Here is a 17,850-nt window from a genome sequence, read left to right as displayed (position 1 = left end):
GGCCAGATGTCATGCACCTGAGAGTGCTCAAAGGACTTTCTGGCGAACTTGCGAAACCCTTAGATTCAGATGAGTAGCCGTGTTGGTCTGAAGTAGCACAATAAAATCAGAGTCCAGTAGCACCTTTAAGACCAACAAAGTTATGCAACCCCCGAGCACGCCTTGAATAAATCTTTGTTGGTCTTAAAGCTGCTACGGGACTCTGGTTTTATTGTGAAACCTTTGTCCGTCATCTTTAGGATTTCTTGGAGGAGTGGAGAGGTGCCTTTTAAAACATGTCCCTAGCTGTTTTGGAAGCAAGTTCCATCCACCATTGGTAGGGATATCCCTGCCATAGCTGGGTCCTTTCCATCCCTCAAAGGTGGTCTCCTAGGGAAGTTCCCACCTTGCTCCTGGAGTGTTAATAAAGGTAAAGGTAAAGGTATCCCCTGTGCAAGCACCGGGTCATGTCTGATCCTTGGGGTGACGCCCTCTAGCGTTTTCATGGCAGACTCAAAAAGTGGTAAGGAGTGTTAATATTCCTCCCTTATTTTCTCCTTCTCAAAGTTAATTCCTCACTTTGCTATAAGCCTTTTGCTAGCTCCCTGACGCCTCATGGCTCATCTCTTCCCACCAGCTTGCTTTGCTTTAAAGAACTCTGCTCCTCAAGGATGTGCTGCCCATGTGCTAACCTACTCCTCTGCAAAAACAAGAGGCATGAACTAACTGAGTGTTGTGGGCCTTGGTGAATCATCCATCTGTACATTTCCCTCAGCGGGAAAGGCATACCTCGTAGGCTAAGAATTCTCACCAAGCTGCTATCTTCCCCCCAGCTTGCCAAATTGGGTCTGACTCACTTAAGAAGATGCTCGACAGCTGTAGAAAACCAGCATGTCAGGCTCAAACCCTTCCCTTGATCCCCTAGTTCTCTACCTGCAGAGATTTTTTAAACCATGCAGGCCAGCATCAATCATGCAGGCTGTTTCAAGATGCCTGAAAGCTGAAGAAAAATTAGCATTTCAGGGTGGAGCTGCCATTTTCTCTCCAACCCACCAAATGGGTCTGATTCATCTTCAATAGCAATAGAAAAGCAGCACATCAGGCTAAAATTCTTCCCTTGATATCTTAGTTTTCTACCAGCAGTCATTTAGAGCAGCAGCAGTCATGCTGGCTGTCCCTCTTTAAAAATACCTGACAAGAAAAAAAATCAGCATTTCAGAGAGGAGCTAGGCTTGTTTCTTTCTCTTGAATTGCTACATTTCTACGTGCAGGGATTTTTAAATTTTTAAACACTTTAATGTCTTGCTTGTTCTGATTCAGGGGAAAATAGTTAAAATACAAAAACAAAATTTAAATTGCATATATAGAACTTTTCTTAAAAAATTGGACGTTTGGAGCTTGCCAGGGAAAGGATTTGGCTGGAATCCTTTCCTTGAACTGCTAGTTTTCTACATGCAGAGATGTGGTATTTATCTTTGTTGGGGCTCCAGTATATCAAGCAATCCCAACTTTGGTTTGAATTGATGCCATCTGCTTTCCTGGATGGGAGGCTTGTGAGAAGAAACTGGGAAATAGCTGCATTTGCATTTATGATGATGATGATGTCATCCGTTCAGTCATGTCCGACCCTCGGCGATTCTATAGGAAAGTTTCCGCCATGAGTCCCTGTCTCTGACTGCTTCTTTTAGTTGGTCCGTGGTCATCCCTGTGTCAGCTTTGGTCGTGTCGAGCCAGAGGATCCTTGGTGACCACGTTTCCTTTTGCCACTGACCATGCCGAGCATTTATAATTTTTCTAACGAGTTTGATCGCATGATGTGTCCCAATTAAAGGGGCAGCATTTCTAGATGGGACCATCTGCCGCCCCACCCCTCCTTTATTTCGGCTCCTCCTTAAGGCGTCAGCTCTCTGCAAGGCACAGGCTTACCCACCGTGAAACAATCACAACAATGGTTCATTTTTCTCTCTTTTGTATTATTTTTAATTAACTCCCCAGTTGCAGTTTGCCAAACAGACGATCCCCGTCTCAGTCCATAAATGTTTTCATACAGACGGAAATGGAAAGAGCTGTAACCTGCCAAACAAGCCGCAAAAATACGACCAAATTGTCAGGGATCTGTAAACGGGAAAGAAGAGACATTTGGAGGGAGGTGCACCGTGCAAATCTGCCTTATCTGTACGAGATACAAGCTGGAACCAAATTGTCATATGTGCCCCCCTTCACACACACACACACACACAGACACACACACAGCGGTTTGTGTGTGCTGGATCAGACCAGTGGTCCATCTAGTCCAGCATCCCGTCTCACACACTGGCCAAACAGTTGCTATGGAGGGCCAACAACAGGTCTCAAAGCATCCATCCTTTACTGCAGCTTGAAAACGGAGACTTCTCTTCCTTTGACAAGCCACTTGGAGGGAAGAGGCTCATGGCTCAGATTGTCCCCAGGCTCCCATTTTGCATATACAAGCTTTTCAGTTCAATCCTGGGCTTCCCCTGTTAAAAAAGGGATCTGGGATTGGCAGTGCTGGGAAAGACCTCCTTGCTTGGGACCCCAAAGAGCTACGGCCTGCAGCTAGCATTGAGCCAGATGGGTGTGATGTTGTGTGAGGCAGCTCCTTGTTGAGATGGCCTGTGGCGCTTTGCATGCCGAAGGGCTTGCGCTCCACCTCTGGCACCTCCATTCAAAGGAGATAGCAGGTGGGGGCACCAGGGAAGGGCCTTGCCGTGCCAGTCAAAATAGGCAGGCCGCAGGACCGGCAATCCGGCTCTGTACAAGATGACTCTGTACGTTCCGTTCCAGCTGGAGTCCTCGAAAAGGAAATTGCGTTCATTTGCCTTTGCAGGAGCGAGATACACAGGTTGGGTTTCCTTCATTTGCAATGGGGCTTGCCGATGCAAAGCGCCTTCTGATGCAGAGACAAAAGGCATGCAGAAACTAGAGCCAGGCCTTGCCTGTGCATGCGTCTTGCCCTCCAGAGAATAGTGCAGCTCGTTCTGTCCCTGCTGTGATCTGGCTGGTGTGGGAGCCTTTTGGTGTAATGGTTAGGATTGTGGACGACTTCTTCTCCTTCTCCTTCTCCTTCTCCTTCTCCTTCTCCTTCTCCTTCTCCTTCTCCTTCTCCTTCTCCTTCTCCTTCTCCTTCTCCTTCTCCTTCTCCTTCTCCTTCTCCTTCTCCTTCTCCTTCTCCTTCTCCTTCTCCTTCTCCTTCTCCTTCTCCTTCTCCTTCCCCTTCTCCTTCCCCTTCTCCTCCCTTCTCCTTCTCCTTCTCCTTCTCCTTCTCCTTCTCCTTCTCCTTCCCCTTCTCCTCCCTTCTCCTTCTCCTTCTCCTTCTCCTTCTCCTTCTCCTTCTCCTCCTCCTTCTCCTTCTCCTTCTCCTTCTCCTTCTCCTTCTCCTTCTCCTTCTCCTTTCCAAAGGACAAATGTTAACAGAGCTGCCAGGCAGGGTAGACAATACTAATCTCAACCCTCTGATTCAATAATCAGCTTCATGTGGCCATGTAAAATGTGAGGGCAAGCTGAGAGCATTGGCCCTTAAGTGGCCTGTTAGGGGCGGCGGAGCGTGAGAAAGCCCATCCAAGGACTGGGTGGGCTGGGGATGATTGTGTTACCGGCTGGAGACTTAGGTGGCCCCTGGTGCCTCGGAGGCCTGGACAGAATGCCCCTCGCAGGTCAATGAGGCCGTCGCTCCATAATATATTGGGAGGAAAATATTGGTGTTGCACAAGATCCCCTGGAAGCCGATGGGTACAAACGCTCTATATTTCCTATGCAAGCTGAACTCTGTATATTTTCCACTTGTGCAACACAAGACGCAAGTCCCTGGGAATTGAATTTGGATCCCTCTACATGCAAAGTGAAAACCTATACAGAAACATATGTTTGTGTCTCATTGCTTGTGATGAGTGTGTTGCATCCATGCTTGTTCTTTCTGGTCCTCCAAGACACCACGGAGAAGTGGATAAGCCTGCCAAAATAGTGTGCTCAGATACCTACGAGCAAAGCCGAGACTTTTGAAAAGTTCCCCCAATAAACAGAGCCTTGAATAGAATAATATTCGATTTTTTTTTCCACTGCATGACCTTAAGATTTGAATAGAAGAGGCATTATTCTTGGCGGGTTTCCGGTCTCCCCCCTCCTCCCTTGTTTTCTTGTGAAAGTCAATTACTTAATCTGATAAAACGAAAACAGAGAAAGCTGAATGACTCTGTCGGCATTAAATAGCGTTTGTGCAAATCGGTCCGTTTCTTTCCTAAACGTGTCATTACAGCAAAAGGGACCCGGTTGTTTTTGGCTTTCGAGTTGGCTCTCTACCCGCTCAAGGCGAATTAAGCTTTGCGGCCGTCCACAGAAGACTCCTAGGGAGAGCTGAGCACGAAAGCAAAGTTTTAAAAATACAGAGAGAGAGGGAGAGGGAGAGGGGGAGGGAGAGGGAGAGGGAGAGGGAGAGGGAGAGGGAGAGGGAGAGGGAGAGGGAGAGGGAGAGGGAGAGGGAGAGGGAGAGGGAGAGGGAGAGGGAAGCTGCCACTTCTCCCGTAATTGTACCTCCACCTGGAAAAACTACCGGGGCAACAGAATTTGGCTGCACTTCCACCGCCTCCAACTCGTTTCTATAAGCCAATTTTTAAATCCTCTATTTTCAAATTACTTGTTCAAAGATTTAGTGGGCAACTGACGGGCATCAGCAGTAGCAAGATGTTCCAGATCCAGTGTGCAATTGGAATTGCGCCAGGTGCTACAGAACTCCTCCTCTGCTGCTGTTGAGGAGTGCTGGTGGGGACCCGATTAGGATAGTGCAGGGGCATGAGCTGCCCAGTAGCCTTTGTACAGATTGCCCTCCCTGAAAACCGGCAGCCACATAGGTAGACGAAGTTGGGCCTGGAGATCTCCTGGAATTACAGCTGCTCTTCAGACTACAGAGATCAATTCCGGTTGCTTTGGAGCAGGGGTAGTCAAACTGCGGCCCTCCAGATGTCCATGGACTATAATTCCCAGGAGCCCCTGCCAGCAAATGTTGGCAGGAGATCCTGGGAATTGTAGTCCATGGACATCTGGAGGGCCGCAGTTTGACTGCCCCTGCTTTGGAGGATGGACTTCATGGACATTATACCCTGCAATGGCCTTCCCTCCCCCCCCCCCCCCAGTTTCTGGGGATTTCCTAGTGTAGGCAACTATCTGCTGATTTTTGAAGGGTTCTGCACCCATAATGCACCCTGGCGTAAGCATGTGCATTTGGTTTACCCAAAGTAGAAGAAATACCTTTTGAAACTTTCCCCAGTAAACTAAATCTTAAATAGAATAATATTCCTCTCCCCCCCCCCATGCATGACCTTAACCTATGAATCAAAGCAGGGTTATTCTTGGTGGGTTTCCAGTTTTTCCCTCTGACCATTGATTTTTTCCTACCAGTATTTTTTTGAATTTTCTAAGGCAAGTACAGATTCTCTAATCTGGTGTAGCTGACCTGAATAAAAGCCGAATTTGCTCAGCATTTATTTGGGCACATTCAACTGTGCCAACCCGCTGTATGTTTTGCTCTTTCCCTACTTCCAAGCAGGAGGGAGCAAACAGGATTGCTGAAATGGCGATCAGCCATTTAAACCTTCAGTTCCGCTCCCCCACCTTCCCAGTGGAGCTTACGAAAGGGGACCCCTGAAATGGCTGGTAGACCTTCCAGCCTCCCAGCAGCTGATGGCTTCTGGGTGGAATCTTTTGGACATACAATCACCAAGAAGCGACCTGGCGGTCTCCAGCTGAGAGCCCCTCCCCACCAAGAAACTATTGAATTTTAACTGTTGAATGTATTCCTTTAAAAAAAAATTCTTGTGATCCTAGTTTTTTAAAGCAAGAACAAAATGTAGCAAAGGAAATGAGGCATGTGTATGCAGAGTGAATAGCAGTATCTGTCAAGCAAAGCAGTAAAACAGCCCACCCCTTTGATTCTTGAGGATTCAGGAAAGGGCTAAAAATATTTTATTTTCGATATTTATACCCTACTTTTTTTTTCTCCGTTGGGGATCCGAAGTGGATTTGACATTGCCTCATTCTTATCATCACAACAACCCTGTAAGGGAGATTAGGCTCGGAAAGTGTGACAGGCCTAAGATCACCTGGGAGTGTCCGTGGAGTGGGGGAACTGAGCCCGGGTCTCACAAATCTTAGTTCAGCATGGTTCTTTTGACACTTTATGTCCAACCATGCTGGTTGATAGGATACCTTTCTAAAAACCGCAGATAAACCATCTGCCTGGATTCTCATGGGACCTCTAATCTGGAGAACCAGGTTTGAGTCCCCATTTCTCCTTGTGCAGCCGGCAGGGTGACCTTGGGCCAGTCACAGTTCTCTTAGAGCTGTTCTATCAGAGCTCTCCCAGCCCTACCTACCTCATTCTTTGCAAGGAGAGGGAGGGAAAGGTGTCTGTAAGCCACTTTGAGACTCATCGGGAGTGAAACGCAGGGCATAAAACCCCATCTCTCTCCCCTCAGTTCCTCCAGGGGAACTGAACTCTGTCATTTGGAGATCAGGGGTCATTCCAGGAGAAATCCAGGCTCCACCTGGAGATGGCAAAGGGGGCATGATCTGTCCATGAAGCCACACCTGGATCCTGGCCTCATTAGCCTAGTCATACACCTGACGTGTCCCCAGGATCCTGTTCCACCAAGACACCTTGCAGTGAACTCTTAATTTTAATGGCTGAAAAACATTTGGTGAGAGGGCGATGTGTCTTTTTTCAGCCAAAGGAAATTAAATTGACCGGCCCTCCCTGAAGGTCAACATGGGAGGAAGCCCTCCAGTTAGGTCTCTAGGCAAGCCGCTTGGAATTCCTCTCCTTTTGCCGAGTTCCTGGCAGCCTGGCACACACAAACAGCGTGGCAAGGTTGGGTCAATAGGAGTGTGGGTCGACTGCCAGCTGACACACAGTTTCCCAGCGTGACTGCCCAATGTGGCACCTTCAGCACCAAGGGCCTTTACAAACAAAGGGGCGGCCAATCAAACCGGCAGGTCTTGAAGCTGAACGTGTGAGTAATACAACTGGATTGACTGAATTCCAGGGGACTGGCTAAGACACCCGTATCTGTTCTGCACTTGTGTTTTTAAGAAAGAGCAAGTGTGGGGGGGGGGGTCCAGATGTCATGCCAGGTTGCACTGGGTTGTCCACCCCAGACTGCCAAATACCTGGAGATTCTGGGGGAGGACTTTGAGGGGGGGGGAACCAAGACAGATTTTCATTTGGTAAGATCATGGCTAGAAGTCAGTATTTCAATTGTTGCATTGGGTTAGGGAGCGGAAGGGCCAAGAATGAGAAAGGAAGATGTTATTTTCTTGGGGGGGGGGTGTCAACAAAACATAGGAAGCCCAACAACCCCTGCCGTTTGGATGTAGTGGTTGAGAGCAGCAGCCTCTAATCTGAGAAAGCTGGGTTTGATTCCCCACTCCTCCACGTGCAGCCAGCTGCGTGACCTTGTGCCAGTCTCATTTCTCTCAAAGCTCTCTTGGCTTCACCTACCACAAAGGCCATTGTAAGCTACGAAGCTCCTTCTGGCAGAAAAAGGCGGGGTGCAAAAACCCAGCTCCTCCTCTCCAGTGTAATGAAGGGGCTTTAATTTTGTGCTAGTTGCCCATGCTTCTTTTGGCGAAGGGGAACGAGGGGGGCCGCTCTCTTTACCCTCTTCCTTGCTTCTGCAGGTCTTGGCGTGGTTTGAGGAGGGCGACGAAACCACCACGGCTTTTGTGGAGCCCGTCGTCATCATTATGATCCTCATTGCCAACGCGGTGGTTGGAGTGTGGCAGGTACCTGTCAGGCCTCAGCCCTCTTGCAGCGCTCCGTGGAGGGCTGGCCTGGATTCCTCCACCCCTGGCTGCTGGCCAGGGGACATTCTCAGGCTATTCCCCCTGGGTTGTTATCCTGCTCAGCTTTATCTGCACCGTTTCCTCCCTCCCCCCTTATAGTTAGCATCATTTTAGGCCCTTGTTCTCCTAGTCTGCCCCTCCCCGGAGGTTGTTTTTCTGGTGGGCCATTGCTCTGGAGGGCCGCCAGTAGCTAGGAGAAAAGGTAATTTGGGAGGGGAGGGGGGAAAACACAGGAAAAACTTGATGAAAACCCTGATAGCAACAATCTCCCACAATAATGACTGTAAGGGGGAGAGGAAACCATGATGCAGTTAAGTAGCTGAGCTGCCTCAAAACTCTGGCGTGGAAAGGCCCCCTTGTGTGCCGCCCCGTTGCTGAGAAATGCAAATAGCTCAGCTTCACCAAGACACGTTGATCGTGGCTCGCAACACGTTTCCAGCAGTCAGATATTTGCATCGGTTTTTTTGCATGTTGCGGCACTGGGTGCATTACGGAAGGTTGCTGATTCCGGGTTGGGAAATGATTGATGATTTTGGGGGGGGGGAGCCTAAGGGAGGAGGGGGACATCAGAAAGACCCTGCTGGATCAGACCAGTGATCCATCTAGTCCAGCATCCTGTTTCACACAAGGACCGGAGAGGGAGAGGGAGAGGAGGAAGAGACTTTCCCCTGATGTTGCCGCCTGGTTCTGGGATGCCTCTGAATGTGGAGGTTCCCCGCAGTCACCCTAGTTCAGGGGCCACTGATAGACTTACTCTCCATGAATCTACCTAATCCCCTATTAAAGCTGTACATCGAACGGAAGCACATTGATGGGGTCTGACGCCATATGCTCCACCTCTCAAAGTGGCCATTATCTACAGGGGAATTGATCTCTGTCGCCTGGAGAAAAGTGGTAAGGCCAGGAGATCTCCAGGCACCACCTGGAGGTTGTCAACCCTAATTTTATGGAGCAACAAAAGTGTGTTATTCAGGGACATTCAGTCTCTCGGTCCCTTGGTCAGGTAAAGGAACAGGTTTGGGCTGTTGTATTTTATGGCCATTCCGGTTTGATTTGAAAGCTTCCGACCTCTTATAAGATTTCTCCATGCTGGGAACGAAACTGCGGTTGCCCTCTCTGCTGAACCTTTTAACAAAACGCCGCTGTAATAGCGCTGTGAAAAAAACTGCCTAAATTTTCTTTGCTGCTGTCACCTGCAAATGTTTATGCAGCGTAAAAAAGAGATTTTTTAAAAGGGGTTCTTGCCACGAAAAGAAAAGACCAAGCAAAAATATTGGCCAAACAGCTATTGGGAAATAGCCCCAGAAGCAAAAAAGCAAAAGTGGCTTTAATTTATAGTTCTGTTAAGTACAATATTGTGTCGTTAAAACTCTTCTTTTTTCAAACTTAAGCACTTCACCCATGGAAAAATTCCCCCGGGGCATGAATGAATGTAAGGCAAAAAGAAAAGCTTGTATTATAAATGTTTCTTTTAAAAGACTGGCAGGACAGAAACGGTCTTTCTGCTTGAGCCCGAAAATCTGTATGGATTCATACGTCCCTAGTTCAAACATAGAATCATAGAATCATAGAACCATAGAGTTAGAAGGGGCCATAGAGGCCATCTAGTCCAACCCCCTGCTCAACGCAGGATCAGCCCTAAGCATCCCAAAGCATCCAAGAAAAGTGTGTACCCAACCTTTGCTTGAAGACTGCCAGTGAAGATGGATCATCACATGTCTGAATAGCTCCCGTATCACCTTCAGGGACCCCACAGAGATGTTGCTGACCGTGTGGGCAGACTCTCTGCTTTGCCTGCAGGCTTGTTGTCAAGATTTAAGAAAAGAGTGAACGATGCAGCAGCAGATCAAAAACATGCCTTCTCTGGGCTCTGTTTTCAGGAAAGGAATGCGGAGAGTGCCATCGAAGCCTTAAAGGAGTACGAACCGGAGATGGGGAAGGTGATCCGGGCAGATAGAAACGGAGTTCAAAGGATCCGAGCCCGAGACATTGTCCCAGGAGATATTGTGGAAGTGGCAGGTACGATATCAAAGGTTTGCTCCCTTCCTCTCTAGTTTTCCTCTTTCTTTTCTGCTAGATTGTGCACTCCTAGGGGTGGGGAACCTACAATCTGCTACTCTTTTGTTATTATTGTGTATCGTATGCCGCATGTGGACACAACCACCTGAGGCCCCTCCCCTTCCCACCCCTCCAGGCCCATCATGGGCCATTTGGGGGCGGGATGGGTCAACAGGACCACATCTGATCCTATCACCTGGTAAAGGTTTAGCAAATTTAAATAAATATATAAAGAATCACTAACTCCCACCAAATCGGGAAACCTTTCCAGGGTTGCCAAGATCCCCCAGGGTTTCACGAAACCCTGGTTGAGAAACCGGGCCTGTACCCTTGATTGACCCAACACGGCCTTTGAGGCCATTTCAAATTCTAGCTTTCAGACACAAAGGTGCATTGAAGCATCGCGAGCAGCCGCTGGCCGTTGCCAGTTAAACAAGTGCATTAGGGGGAAAGGCGTGCCGAAAATAATGGGATCAGCTAAGCTAATGAGCGAGACGGATGTCAAGTAGCCCTGAAAGGTCTAAGGAGGGATTTATCTACTTCCAGTGTATATACACTCCCTTTCCTCCATATTGGGGCCCAAAGAAGCATACAAGGAAACCACAATTGAAACCATTCAGGTCTAAATCCAAGGATCAACATCGTCTAACCAAACAAGCAGGAGAAATGAATAAGAGCCTTGGATGAATAATTTGTTTAAAAATGGTTGCCACAGGGGGAAAAGACAACCTGTCACTCCCTTGTAATTAAAAAAAAATCAGGGGGAAACCAGTGCCTGCTGAGCTTCCAAGGAGAAAGTGTCCCAAAGAATAGCTCCCATCTAACGTGATTCCACCTAAATTATCAGAGAGCCAGTTTGGTGTAGTGGTTAGGACTGTGGACTTCTAATCTGGCATGCCGGGTTCGATTCTGTGCTCCCCCACATGCAGCCAGCTGGGTGACCTTGGGCTCGCCACGGCACTGATAAAGCTGCTCTGACCGGGCAGTGATATCAGGGCTCTCTCAGCCTCACCCACCTCACAGGGTGTCTGTTGTGGGGAGAGGAATGGGAAGGCGACTGTAAGCCGCTTTGAGACTCATTCAGGTAGGGAAAAGCGGCATGTAAGAACCAACTCTTCTTCTTCTTCTTCTAAAGTTGGCCAGATAGCCCCTTACTTATTCCATCTTCTAACCCCAAATTATCGGAGAGCCTTCTCTCTGGCCAGATGCAATGCCCGACCCTCAGCAATCCTTCCAGGAAGAATCCAGAATACTCAGTTAGATTCTGTCCTTGTCAAACAAGCAATATCAGAACTGTCCCATGTGTTCTCGTCTAACGTCCTTTTTCCATAACTCTTTGTAGAAAACTTTGGAGCCCTGTTTTGATAAATAAGCAGGGACTTCCCGACCATCTTAAGGTTTCCCTCCATCTGGACGACACCAACACAGAAAGAGCAGAAACTGTTGCCAAATTTTTGCCAGGTGCCACTAAAGTGTGTCAGGACTGTTGTCAAGGACCATTTGTGGTATATTCTTATGTGGGTCCAAAGGGAACGATAACATTCTTCATCTCTAAGGTTGTACATCTCCCTTCCTTGGGGGATCTACCTTGCTTCTTCACCGCTGGCATTTAGAAGGCCTGTGAGAACTGTTTGTTTCAGAGGACTTTAGGAATGTTTGATAATACGCATTTCAATCATTATCTTTTGCTATTAATGTTTATTGCTTTTAGCTTCCATATTACCTAGATGGGTCAAATCAACTGAATGAACGACACTACTACGACGCAACCGATTGTCCATCACTGTTGCGACTCTAGTGGTTATGTGGTGTTCTTTCTGTTTTTATAATGAACGTTTGGCTGGTTCACCTCTCTGTTGTGGCATAATTTTAGTCGACATCAGCCTTTTGATAGGATCAAATGGGATCTTTCGTTAGACAGGAGATCCTTTTCATTGTATACTATGACGTCCCCATAAGCCCTGCTCCAGGATGGCAGCACGCATCCACACACACATTTTGACTACAGGATGACAAAAAGCTTTTCCTGCCAACGTGTTCTTCAGCTGTGTGGGACTCCCTTCTCCCACCTTCCCCTGCCCCTTGGTGGATTTCAGATGCAGATGCTGCTGACGCCTTCTCCTTTTCCCCTTTTGCAGTTGGTGACAAAGTGCCTGCTGACATCAGAATCATCGAAATCAAATCGACCACGTTACGGGTCGACCAGTCCATTCTTACAGGTAAGGGTGGTTTGGAAGGCACAGGATGAACATTGGCAGGGTCCCTGCTGGATCAGACCAGTGGGCCTTCTAGTCCATCATCCTGTATCGTGTAGTGGCCAACCAGTTCCTCAGGAGGGCCAACTACAGGGCAGAGAGGCCAGTGCCTTCATAAGAACATCAAAAAAGCCCTGCCGGATCAGACCAGTGGTCTGTCTGGTCTATCATCCTGCCTCATACAGTGGCCAACCAGTTCCTCTGGAGGACCAACAAGAGGGCTTTCATGTGAACATCAAAAGAGCCCTGCTGGATCAGACTAGTGGTCCAGCTAGTCCAGCATCCAGTCCGGCATACTTTTTCAACACAGTGGCCAACTAGTTCTTCACAATGGCCAGCAACAGAGAATAGAGGCTAAGGCCTTCATAAGAACATCAGAAGAAGTTAAAATGTCAGGCTAGGATCTAGATGATCTGGCTTTTGCCATAAAGCATAGGTGACTCTGGGTGGCCTTCTACTCAGCTTTCGGTATGCCCCTCTATGGAAGTTAGGAGGAAAGGGATGTCTCCTGTTGGGGTGCAAAGAAATCTAGTCTGATGCAAAGAAAGGAAATTGGGCTACAAATGGGTGAAGCCTAGACACGTGTTCATCCCATGGGGGTGAGTAGCGCCCAGTAGGCATACTGTAGACCAGCCTTTCTCAACTTTTTTACCTTTTGAGAAACCCCTGAAATATTCCTCAGGCTTCGAGAAACCCCAGAAGTGGCACAATCATGCAGAATATGGTTGGGAAGCATAACTGTGGACACGCCCATCTGGGGGCCCTCCCCTTCCGTTTTGGGGTGGGTGGGTGGGAGCAGGTTGATACAATCATTTATGGCTATAAGGAAAAGATAAAGGTATCCCCTGTGCAAGCACCGAGTCATGTCTGACCCTTGGGGTGACGCCCTCTAGCGTTTTCATGGCAGACTCAATACGGGGTGGTTTGTCAGTGCCTTCCCCAGTCATTACCGTTTACCCCCCAGCAGCAAGCTGGGTACTCATTTTACCGACCTCGGAAGGATGGAAGGCTGAGTCAACCTTGAGCCGGCTGCTGGGATCGAATTCCCAGTCTCATGGACAGAGCTTTTAGACTGCATGTCTGCTGCCTTACCACTCTGCACCACAAGAGGCTCTTATTTGTGGCTATATCACCTGATAAATGTGTAACAAGTTTTAAAAATGTATTAAGAATCAATTAACTCCCAGTCATTCGGGTAACCCTTCCTGGTTGAGAAAGCCTGTTGTAGATGAAAACAACTTCTTTGGTACAACAGGAGGTAGGAAATAACATATCTTCCCTTTGTGGGTTTTTTTGGGGTGGGGGGGTAGGTGAATCTGTGTCCATCATCAAGCACACCGACCCTGTTCCGGATCCCAGAGCTGTCAACCAGGATAAAAAGAACATGCTGTTTTCTGTAAGTATTCTCACGCCTGCCTGCCTTTTCTCTCTTGAATTCCTGCTTCTGGAGGCCAGCTCAGGAACAGTTTTGTTGATCAAACTGTCCTACCCTTCCTCATGCGTGAGTTTATAGGCTCATGCAACCGAGATGAGTGTTGAACATGAATGGAATTTGCCAAGAGAATATCAAGCTTGGGTAGATCAAGCCAGAGTCCCACGTTTCATGGGACCTGGCAAGATCAGCCCTGGAGGAGAGGACCTGCAGCAGTGGGCTTAAACTACATATAAACAATACTGGCTAGATATTTTCACAGTCCGAGTAGTTCAGCCGTGAAATCAGCTGCCTATCCTGGATGCTTTAGGCCAGAGGTAGTCAAACTGCGGCCCTCCAGATGTCCGTGGACTACAATTCCCATGAGCCCCTGCCAACGAATGCTGGCAGGGGCTCATGGGAATTGTAGTCCACGGACATCTGGAGGGCCGCAGTTTGACTACCCTGCTTTAGGCTGATCCTGCATTGAGCAGGGGGTGGGACTAGATGGCCTGCAATGACCCCTTCCAACTCTAGAATTCTATGGTGATTCTATGACACGTTCTCCTTCAAACCCAAAACCAACGTTGGCCATCGGCAGTGTTGGCCATGGGCCTCCCATGTAGCTCAGCATCCCCTTTCCCTTTCTCTAGGGTACCAACATTGCTGCCGGCAAAGCTGTCGGTGTTGTCATCGCCACGGGGGTCTACACGGAAATCGGGAAGATCAGGAACCAGATGGTCGCCACCGAGCCCGAGAAGACCCCCTTGCAGCAGAAGCTGGATGAGTTCAGCCAGCAGCTCTCCAAGGTCATTTCGCTGGTCTGCATAGCGGTGTGGGTCATCAACATCAGCCACTTCAGCGATCCTGTGCACGGCGGCTCATGGTTCCGCGGGGCTATCTACTACTTCAAGATTGCCGTGGCCTTGGCCGTGGCTGCCATTCCCGAGGGACTCCCGGCTGTCATTACCACTTGCCTGGCCCTGGGCACCCGCCGGATGGCCAAGAAGAACGCCATTGTGAGGAGCCTGCCATCGGTGGAAACCTTGGGCTGCACGTCGGTCATCTGCTCGGACAAGACTGGCACTCTAACAACCAATCAGATGTCAGTCTGCAGGGTATGTTTTGGGGGGCTGGTGCTGCTGAACTCTCATTGGTTGTTTTTTTTTCTCTTCTGTCTGTGGCTTGATAACTCCGGAGCAACTTCGGATGCCTCCAGCTTACCCCAGAATAACAGTGGTCATGGGTTTGGCAGCATGAAACTTGCATTCTCGTTTTCCTCCCTTGTGTGCCTCTATTGCTTCACGGGGTGGGGGGGGGGGTGTTTCTTTTCTGTGCATGTTTTGCTCCCTCTTGTGGCCTATTTGATATTACATTCCGGTGTGTCCAACACAAAAACCTGCAATGTAGTATCGAATTGACCGCTGGAGAAAGCAAAACATGTGCATGAAGCAATGAAAATGAGAATGTAGAAGAGCCCTGGGACTCATGCAGTCAGTTGGGTGACCTTGGGCAAGTCACAGTTTTCTCAGAGCTCTCTCAGCCCCACCTACCCCACAGGGTATCTGCTGTGAGGAGAGGAAGGGTAGGCTATTGTAAGCCGATCAAGACTCTTTTGGGTAGTAAAAGCAGTGAACATAAAAACAGCTCTTCTTCTTCATCATCATCATCATCGGATTTATTACCTGCCACTCCCAGACAAGCTGGATCGTGGCGGATTACACAATCTCCAGTTAAACACCCCATAAAATGCGAGAAAAATACAAAAACCATATGGGGGAAATAATAACACAGTATCTAACAGCCCCCACTAACAGCCGTGGTGGCTGGAGAGGGGTGTGATATCTGACCACGCCAGTTGACCGGCATGGAAACATCTCTTCAAGGGGGGATCCCCATCTGATCTTCTACTAGTACTTGCCCTGACCTCAACCATTAGAAAAAGACACACCCCAGCCTGTTTCAAGGTTGGGTTGACCAATTTTTTTCCTCCAGGAAACATTAACTGCTGCTCAGATCCAGTCTACTAGTCCCCCCATGGCTGATTTAAGTAGCTAAGAAAATTATGGCTCACATAAGTATATACATTGACTGAACATGTGCAACAAGAAAGTGGGCATGAGAACACTGGTCTCTTCTCTTATTTCTACCTGGTCGCCATCTTGTAAACATGACACCTAATTGTGGAAGTAGTTCCATGCAGAGGCTGCTTCCCTGTGTTCAGGACTACCGTTCCCTAAACATTGCCGTTCATGGAGAGGGCATATATGCACAGGTACTACCGCCACGTGGAGCTGTTACGGTCACGAGTTGGCTATCCTGCGGAGATGGGGAGGTAATTTCAGAGCTGGCACACCCGGTCTTGCTTTTTATGTCTTTGTACATTCATTCAGCATGCAGAGGGGTCATCAGGACAAGGCTATGGGCTTTTGGTTAACCAGCCAAGGTGAGTGCTCATCAAACCGAGTGGGGGCACCGTGGTTTGAATCCAAGCCAATGTTTAGCAGGTTTGCTAGATTAAAGAGGGGGAAATTTAAGGGGAATAGGATGGCTTGCTAATTTTGTCTCTTCCCTGTCTTTGTTTTATTTATTTATTTTTTATCTGAGTGGAAACCCTTGAATCAATATTTAGTATTCCGCACAGCAAGCAGCTCTGTGGCAGAAGGAAAATCTAAGCTAATGTTTAACCATCAGGAGTTCCCTGGTCAAACAAAGGGGAAGGTTTAATGGCAGGAATAGGGATATTGTTCACGGGTTTTCCACCTTGCTTAAGAAGTTAAATATTTGCCCAGTGTGGTCCTGCTGGCTGCTGAACACCCCCGGTGCCTCTGGGGGAGAGGATGTTTGTTGTTAAATAGGGTTAATACCTGCCCTGCCCTGCCCATTGTATGCAAAACCACTTTAAGGTCCAGGATAAATATTTGGTTCCATCCCCTTGCAGCTAAGAAGCGGTTCTAGTGTGGGAATGGCTAGCTCTCGACCCCTCATCACACTCAGTGTGTGTGGAGAAGGGGAGCATGTACAGCCACACTGATCCCACAGTCCGTAAGTGCATCTTTGCTGGCCCACAAGCATAGCACCTCTGTGTGGAGGAAAGTGTAGACATATATGTTCAGCTCCTCTGGATCAGAACGATATCTCAAGCTGTGGCCCTGATCGCCAGGTGGGAGGATATGCGCCTCTGCACTGTGGCACTATTTCCAAATTGTTTAAAGATATAATAGGCTTGATCTCTGGAACGTGTTTTTATTTAACACGATTCGCCACCAACGGTTTAAGAAATATTGCAATGGATTTCATTTTTAGAAGCTGCTTTGTACAGAGTAGAAAATAGGGTGTGATTAAGTACACAATCACACCAAGCTATCTCGGTCTATCAAGGTCGGTATTGTCAACACTTACTGGCAGCAGCTCTCCAGAGTCTCTGGCAGAAAGTCTTCCCCATTGCCTACTACTGGTTCTTTTAAACTGGGGTTGCCAGGGACTGAACTTGGGAACTTCTGTGGGCCAAGCAGATGCTCTAACTAGGGTTATTAGCACTGAGTTGGGAATATCTGGGGGTGGAGGGACATCAGTGGGGTATGGTACCATAGATTCTGCTCTTTGTAGTGCCCGTTTTCTCCTGGTGAACTGTCCGGGGATCAGTCACAATCCCTAGAGACCTCCAGCCCCCACTTGGAGGTTGTCAGCCCTATCTCCCAGTAAGCCATGAAACCCTAAAATTTTTAAAGAAGTGACTCCACAAAACTAGCGGCCATTGGGAGTGAACTGAACAGTGAGCCAAAAAGAATAAAACAAGCATTAAAAAAAGGAACGACAGCGGGAACATCCTCTCACCCCTACTTTTGAAACAACGCAGAGCAGGTCCTTGTAAATAGACCTGAACGGCATGGGGCTTTCAGCAACGTATAGTGGGGATTGAGCCGTCTGGGACATACTGACTTTTTCTACCTTCCACGCAGGTGTGTTAGCCTGCATCCAAAAGCTTTCAAGGTCAACCGGATCCAGTGTTTATACCTCAGCTTTGGCCTCACAGAAAACGCCCTTTAAATTGGGGTTGGGGAGGAGAAACGGCTTGCCTCTCCTATCCTGCTGGGGGATTAGCCTCGTGCGATTTCCGCTCCGCTGTTTACGCTCAAATGTCAACATGGCTTTCCATGCAGCCTGGAAAGATGCGGGGCTGGGGAGGGGGGGGGAGAGACACACTGCACATTTCCATGTGTACAATGGAATACCTGTGGAATCTCTTGTTGTTCAACTCGCAGACCCGTCTCATGGTGCGTTATTAGTCAC

The 17,850-nt window shown here is 48.4% G+C and overlaps 1 protein-coding gene across 1 annotated transcript in view; it reads left to right on the top strand.

The window, feature by feature from the left end:
• ATP2A3 (ATPase sarcoplasmic/endoplasmic reticulum Ca2+ transporting 3) overlaps positions 1-17,850 on the top strand; it is an 88,699-nt gene that overhangs the window by 40,182 nt on the left and 30,667 nt on the right. The window contains exons 4-8 of the mRNA XM_077311143.1: positions 7,669-7,773; positions 9,714-9,852; positions 12,030-12,110; positions 13,457-13,542; positions 14,211-14,675. Of these exons, the coding sequence (XP_077167258.1) occupies positions 7,669-7,773; positions 9,714-9,852; positions 12,030-12,110; positions 13,457-13,542; positions 14,211-14,675 (876 nt within the window). The remainder of the gene's footprint in view (positions 1-7,668; positions 7,774-9,713; positions 9,853-12,029; positions 12,111-13,456; positions 13,543-14,210; positions 14,676-17,850) is intronic.

Source organism: Paroedura picta, chromosome 15 (genome assembly GCF_049243985.1).
Source record: "Paroedura picta isolate Pp20150507F chromosome 15, Ppicta_v3.0, whole genome shotgun sequence".
In the NCBI taxonomy this organism is placed as follows: domain Eukaryota; kingdom Metazoa; phylum Chordata; class Lepidosauria; order Squamata; family Gekkonidae; genus Paroedura; species Paroedura picta.
This window is presented reverse-complemented; position numbering and strand designations above follow the sequence as displayed.